The sequence below is a fragment of the Macrobrachium nipponense genome, chromosome 12 (assembly GCF_015104395.2).
Source record: "Macrobrachium nipponense isolate FS-2020 chromosome 12, ASM1510439v2, whole genome shotgun sequence".
Lineage (NCBI taxonomy): Eukaryota > Metazoa > Arthropoda > Malacostraca > Decapoda > Palaemonidae > Macrobrachium > Macrobrachium nipponense.
Genome location: NC_087205.1, coordinates 19,278,512 through 19,286,037, shown reverse-complemented (window position 1 = coordinate 19,286,037; position 7,526 = coordinate 19,278,512). Strand labels below are relative to the sequence as shown.

At 36.0% G+C, this 7,526-nt stretch overlaps 1 protein-coding gene across 1 annotated transcript in view; it reads left to right on the top strand.

The window, feature by feature from the left end:
• The first annotated feature begins 2,342 nt into the window (after positions 1 to 2,342).
• Positions 2,343 to 7,526, top strand: part of LOC135224750 (uncharacterized) — a 15,848-nt gene continuing 10,664 nt past the window's right edge. Inside the window, exons 1-2 of the mRNA XM_064264076.1 lie at positions 2,343 to 2,430; positions 2,906 to 3,457. Of these exons, the coding sequence (XP_064120146.1) occupies positions 2,343 to 2,430; positions 2,906 to 3,457 (640 nt within the window). The remainder of the gene's footprint in view (positions 2,431 to 2,905; positions 3,458 to 7,526) is intronic.

The window sequence follows — 7,526 nt, the reverse complement described above, 5'->3', positions numbered from 1 at the left end:
AAAGGGAAAAAAAGTTTAGAATTCAAATCCTCATGATTTACTCACAAAATCGTGATATCCTTCATTCATAAAAGCCTGAGGCGCACTGGTATATGATAGCCCGGTACCCCTCCTGATATACCATATAAAAATGACGTCACGACGACAGTCGGACACTCATTGGTTAAAATGAATAGTGGGTGGAGCTTAAGCACCTCTCTCGTACACAATACTGTGTCTGCTACCCGTCCAAGCTAAAGAAAACAGCTTTGTTTTTCAAGGAGGGATGAAAGACGTATAAGCGTACGTCGCGGTCTTCTATTATTAGACCATAAAAGACGTACATGTGTACGTCCCGGTGGCGAAGGGGTTAAGAAGGCATTTATCCCTGCTCTCTTCCTCCTTTTTGCCAAATGTTGCCTCCGGAACATTGTCTCCCTCTAACTGGTTTTCATTGATCCACACTAACAACTTTTCAACATCTTTGGTAATTTGCGACCTCTGTTTTTTTTAGCACACTTGACCCTTTCTGCAACATCAGCTTCCTTGATTACATTTTTATTCACCAGGCTAGAACTTATCGTTGATACGGACTTTCGTACGTCCTGGTGAGATCGGCTACTTTCAAATTTTGCAATGCTTCCTTTCTTGAATTCAATTGTGTGTCTCATCTACTATATCAAAGGGGCTGGTACTCGGAACTTACTTTGTCTCCATGGTGGCTTATTTAGGAGCCACACTCAATCAAAAAGCATAAAAAAACCAATGTATTATTATGAAATGTTTGGGGTGAATGCATAGGGTGATGCTTTACTCAACAAGCAACAAAGACAGACTGATCACAAACACTCAAGATCCTTTGTGAGGCATGCGGTCAGGGTGGACGAGGTTTGAATGGAGCATTTTCAACTGTATGATAACCAAGTGGTTGTACAAAAACTGGGACAAAATTTTGACAGAAACTGGGCTTATGAAAACTGCGGTTTGGCTGTAAATTATTGCACATGAAAGCTTTGTCAAAGAATTTTGGTGGAACGATGAGCATGGGTTTTTATCTGCTCAGATATGCAAGGTTTGAAAATATGCTCTTCCTACCAGAACTTTGATAACTTATCAACATTGTGTTGTCAGTATGTAGATGTTGATTCTTCTTTCTTGCTTATTGTTCCTTGTTACCTCTAACCTTCCTTGGTGGATGTCTTGAAATATTTTCCAATTCGTTTTCAATATCATTGAACTTGCATTTTTAAGTCTTTTTATGTAACCATCATGTCTCATATTGGAAGAGGATTGTTGGATGTCTAGGTTTGATGAAGACTGTGGGACTATGCTTAGAACAGCTTCATGACCACCACTGAATTGAAACAATGAGATTTTTATGTGTAGCAACATTGTAAAAAATTATGAGTAATGGCTGCTGGAATTGTAAACACATGCAGGCAGGAAGGTTGATTTTATAAAAGATGGTCAACAGTCAGAGGTAGAACAAGTTATATATGATGCATATTTGGATAATCATGGATGAACAAGTTGCAGTGGAACAAGATAATTGATGGACATGCATGGGCAAGATATCAGTTGTGGTTTCTGAAACAACTAGAATTTTGGATGAAATGACAAAATGTGAGTGCTGACTTCTATGGTCATATTGATTATATTAAGGTTATTGTAACAAAAGCATGGATACAAAACATTTTTTCCAGGATGGTTTGCTGGACGTTTTACTAATAGGTATATAAGTACTACCTATCAACTCTGTAATGGTGAAGGTACTTAGTGTATTTAATATGTATTGTGACGAAGACTACTCAGGTATTCATCATTGTGAAAACACTTTTATTTCAATGACAGTCATCCTCATTATTGAGAAAGGTTTCTTGAGTCTTCCTGATCCTGCTTTTAAAACTTTTCATTATTTATAGAACATTGCTATTTTATGGGAAAAATAAATGAGATAATGTAGGTAGTGATGGCAAGAAAATACTGGGTAGAGAGTTATACTCCAGGAGTGGTTATGAGGTTTGGCTGATCTTTAGTAATATTAAATATTGGGATTAGTGTTTTAACATTGAAATGTACTCATGTTGAATATTAAGGAGTTCTTATAAAAAAAAGTCAAAGTTATATGTGAAGTTGCTGTAGATTTTAAAAAAGGTATACTATACCTGTAGGAGGTGGACACTTATAGTAGGCCTTGCACACTCATTCATGTTTCTTTCAACCTTAGCAGCATTGCTTTGTGCCTGTAAGTTCTCAGTTCTTTAGTTGTTCTCTTCCTACTTCTAACTGGCCTTACTCCAGCTTCACTCATTTCAAAAGAGGTCCGTAGAGTGAATGCTGTGAAAGTCTTCCAATATGATTAAATGCCTCTGGAATTAATTTATAATTATAATAGCAGTGATGATAAAAATAAAGAATGGGTATTACTCATCATTGATGTATTTATGGCAGGCATGTTCCCTGAATTTCTATCGATCCAGGTTCTAATATATGCCCATTCTCTTGGATCTTGATCTTTCCACTGACTGACATCATGTCCTTACCATGTGTACCACTTCTTTAGCTCTGTTCTCATTGTGTGGTCAGACTTTGTGTTTTGTCATGCCACTGAACAGCACATCTTGGCTCCACATCATATATAATTCAATCTCCTTTCACATTCTGTTACTAGGAATTAAGAATAAAAGTGATAGTTCTGTGTAGGTTAAAAGGATATGCTCATTTTCAGCGTTAGATTATTTAAGTTTTCTTATAACTAATGTTCCCCTTGATTAATTGTATTTTCAGAATTTGGAAAAGACAATTGACTGTAGAGTTTGCATTTGTTGAAAGCAGTAGTCTTTATGGAGTATGACTAAACATGTAAATAGTAATTAGCATGGTGATATTCACATGATTTTTGTATGTTTGCTTGAATTATTTTCAGAATTGGATGAATTTTTGTTGGAAATGGATGAAGACACTGAGGGGATGCAAGGGACCATCTACTACCTGCAGCAGCAATTAAGGCAGGCGAAGGAGCGTATTGCTCAGCTCAATTCCCAGTTATCTGTTACTCAAATTTCAACTTCCCAACCTGGTGATGACTCTGGTTCCCAGATATTGACTGAAGAAGGCAATAGTGAGTTAAATAATGAGATGGAACAGACAGAAGTGCCACTTGTGCCTCCCCAGCCAAATGGGGATGCCACACATGATGAGTCACAGATAAATAGTGAAGCTTTTGAATCAGAAACGTCGACAGCAGCAGCTCCTCTCACCAATGGACGCAAACGGACTCAGAGTGAAATGGATGAAGGGGCGAAAGGGGCTGAGGGTGTGGGTGTAGGGATTGGTGATGGAGAGGGAGATACAGGGGAAGGAGACTTTGCTACCAATGAAGTTGATGGCCTACCACCTCAAAAACGGACCAGAACTGACGGTGAAGTTGATCAGGTTGGGGGTGGTGTGGAAGAAGAAAGTACAGTTGTGGAGAATGGTGTGACAGAATCAGAATAGATGAGGTGGAAAGAGTTTGTTTTGGCTTTCATCATGCTATTCTTCAGAATCTAAATGTTGGTGGATTGCAGTTGCTCTCTAAGAGACTAACCACCAGTTATGCTCTTCATTACCGAACTTTGTGTGGTAAGTGGGGCAAAACCTGTAGTTTACACCGTTGATCTACAAGTGGTCATCATGAACCACTTTGACTGTCCAAATTTTGTACAGATGAACTGACATTTTTGTATAGCAAATTCTGATATATTAATTCATACACATGGTAATGTGTACAAGTAGACTTTGCAAATGTCCCACAGACCTGAGCACTTTGTTTTCATTGATCTAGCTCAGGCCTTTGAAGTCTGTGTTCCCCATCCATCTACACTGCATGCTGCTGACAATAATTGTGAAGACCCAGCTGCTTACACGCTGGTATAACAGATGACTTATCCTTGGTTGAATTTTAGTATTGATTGTGTATTGCCTTTTATTTATTCTGTTTGCAGATGCTTATATTACTGTAAATCTGTTATATAAATTATTTACTTTTAATGTATTTCTTATGACACCAACTAGCTATTTATTTTTTCACTTTAGATAATCCTTCCCCTGTTTCTTATTATAGCAGAATTTCTAAAACTCTTAAGCTTTTTAAATCTATCTTAAAGTTTATTTTGTCAGTTTATATTTGATTGTTTATTTCGTATAATGTTAACAGAGATATATCTATAAATACTAGAGTCTTTCCTTCCTCTGTAATTATCAGTGTTTGAGCAATTGATATGTTTTCCAGCTACTGAACAGGTGACAATTGAATATTGACACAAAGTTTTAATGTTTTACACAATATTAAGAGGTAAGAGTAAGAATACTCGGTGGAAATTGGTGAATGAAGCAGATGGGTCTTACACCATGCTCACCACGTGTTTCTGTGTCACATCAATGCAGCTTCATATTTTCAGTGAGAATTTGGATTGCAGCATATTAAATGTACCTACATCCCTGCTCCAGCATCTAAAAACCAGCTATTCCAAGTATCTGCATCAAGGCATTTGAATCTGAAATATTTTTAAGTGATGGTAAGACAACTCTGAGGACTTAGAGAAGGAGTTAGATTAAATGTAATGGCATTTTAATATCACGACCAATTTGGTCAAACCGTTTGTGTTTTCTCTTTGTTCTCAATAATTATATGATACAGTAATACAAAAAATTAGTACAAGATAAAGAATGTGTTTGTTGTATTTTATAAAAAGGATGCCCTAGTGATTGCCATGAAGCTACCCAATGTTTTGGAAATTTAGATTTCATTGAAGCTCAGATGTTTGTACTGAGGCAAATTAGAGCCCTGTTAGTTTTCTCACCTTTCATATTTAAATTGTTATATTTTTAAATGTAATTTCTGAGTTCCCAACTGATACAGTTGATGACTGTGAAGATCTAGAAGTCTCAAAATACCAGTACCATTTCTGAATGCTTTAGGAACTGTACACAGCATTTACAGGTAGATTTTGTTGGAGGTAGTTCTTCCTTACCGCACTGAAATTTTATATGGTAATCATAGAAAGGGTGTAAAATTGTATTTATGTAGTGAAATAACATATTTTTTGATGTTCAGTATTTTAAAAATATGCAAAATTTCGTACATATATGGAGTTGTGTATACTACAATTTGTAAAAGATTGGCATCAGGAATAAGCTATACTGTTATAGAAAGATTGTAAACTATGGAGAAATTATGATATATTTGGTTGTATCAGTGAATGGAAAGCTGTGTCTTCTGTAGAAGTTATAGTAGGTTTGGAATACACAAATGCCAGGTAAATAACCATGAATGTTAATTTGATTTTTTCTGTTGTGTAACAAACGATACCAAGAATGACTGGTTGGGGACAGGTATGTCATTTTGTGTGTTTTGGATGTTGGGAGCAGACCACCAAAAGTATATTGTCTGGTTTACACTCCATTTTTTTTTAGTTGAAAACTTACATCAGTACTGAAAAAACTTCAGGTACAAATAAATATTTTACTTTATTTCTAAATTTCATTTTTCACTATCCTTAAAATCTTAGCAGTTGGACCTTTGAATTATGAACAAGCTTATTTGCAGGGGTTTCTCTTTGAATGCTCTACTCACTTTGGTTCTACATAAAACAGAAAAATAATTCTTTTTATTGCATTGTTCACTTTTGGAAGTCATAAGGAATTTTTAAGGTAAAATAAAATCAATTTAAGGTAGAGGTGAAATTATAAGAAATAGATTATTAGCTTGAGAATTTTATGAATAATTCATATTTAGAATGCTTTCAGAAATACTTCAGCATACTATTATCAAACGTATTTGGAGTAAACTTTAATGATGTTTCATTGTGTGACACATGAGTAGGGATTTCCTTTGAACTGATTTTATGTTGGAACTAGGTTTCCATTAGGTGAGAGAATGTCCATGATGTAAATAAGAGTAAACAGAAGTGTAGGATTTTGAGAATTTCACATTATGTAATTGAAAAAATGTTCATTGTAGTCTTTTATCTGCAAGATAATGTTTGCTTTAATTTATCCATTTACATTGCAGGTCAGCAGCAAAATTCCTGTCAGCCTGGCTTAATGTATTAGTACAGTAAATTGGTAGAAAGGAATGTAGGCTTGCCGAAGGTTTTATGGAGGGTGTTCAAGCAGGATTTCATTGTAAGTCTTAATAACTTGGTCGTACGTATATTTCATTGGTAGAGTGTACAGTATACTGTATATGAATTTTTAATGGACAGTAAAACTAATATTTACAAGTAAAACTAATATGTACAGTAAATAGATTTAGCAAGTATTCACAAAAAGAGTCACTGAAAATCTTCAAGATTTGTCACTGGTTATGCTGAACAAAGAATCCCATTTCTGTATCAGCACTTAATGACCTCGAAGGTCCCAGTGCTTGGCCCTTGGCCTAATTCCTATATTCTGGCCTGTTCTACAAAATTATGCTCTACATTCTCAGTGCTCTATGTAGAACATAATATCAGTTCAGGGTTAGAAGATTGTAATTATTTACATAGTACAAACTGTGTTCCATTATAAAGTCTAATCAATATTTTTGGAGGTAGAATGACATAATAGGTACAATGGTAATATGGTTCCTCAAAGAATAAGAAAAATGAGATGCTTGAATGTGACTGCCACTAGTACCTTGCTCTTATACCTTCGTGCTGTCGTTAAAAGATGTTTTTAGTGTACACTACTGTAATATCCTTTGTCATTGCAAATGGAAATTGTACGTTATCATTATAAGTAAACTACATTATTAAAGAGTATGAAAGGAAAGAACGTTAATAAAATTTGCAAGGACATAAGGAAATTTGTTCCTTACAGGATACAAATCTTGCCCTTCATATCTAGTCATATCTAGAGTACCCCTACTACGGATATACTGACTGGCCATTGAGAAAATTATTAATGCTGTGAGCCCTGGTATGATGCCCACTTCAGAGCTACTCACTTTCTCCCATGTTTTCCAGGCCATGCTCCTTTGTGGTTGTGCGGCTTTGTGCTTGTTGCAGCTCTGTACTGGTGCCCTTGTGCATTCAAAGTGCTTTGGACTGTTGTCTGTGTTGTCTAACACATTGGGTGCCTAATGGTGCAAGATTCTTAAATTTTATGCATAACTGTCATTGCTCAGACTGTTATAGGGCTTTAACTAAGTTTATGTCGCCCATTAACGTAGACCTTCATTCCTGTAGTAACTCATGTCAGGGCAGGGAAGTGAATGTTCCAGGAAATTATGTTGGGTGGCAATTGCCCCAGTGGAATCTGCATGATAAGAGGAGGAGGAAGCAGAATAAAACTGTGTCCTCCAGTAGGGAGACCACCCTCAATCTGTTGTTGAGTTTTTTGAGTTGTCAAAAGTGGAAGAAGGCAGGGGAAACACCAGTCACCTAGCATGGCAAGCCATGTGGGAGATTTCCCCCTCCTCATAGGACCTGTCAGTATTTGTGACTAAAGCTTTAAGAGGACTTCTACAAGTTTTTTTGTTTTTTTTTGTTTAAGTTATTTAATATTGAAATGTAGATGACTAG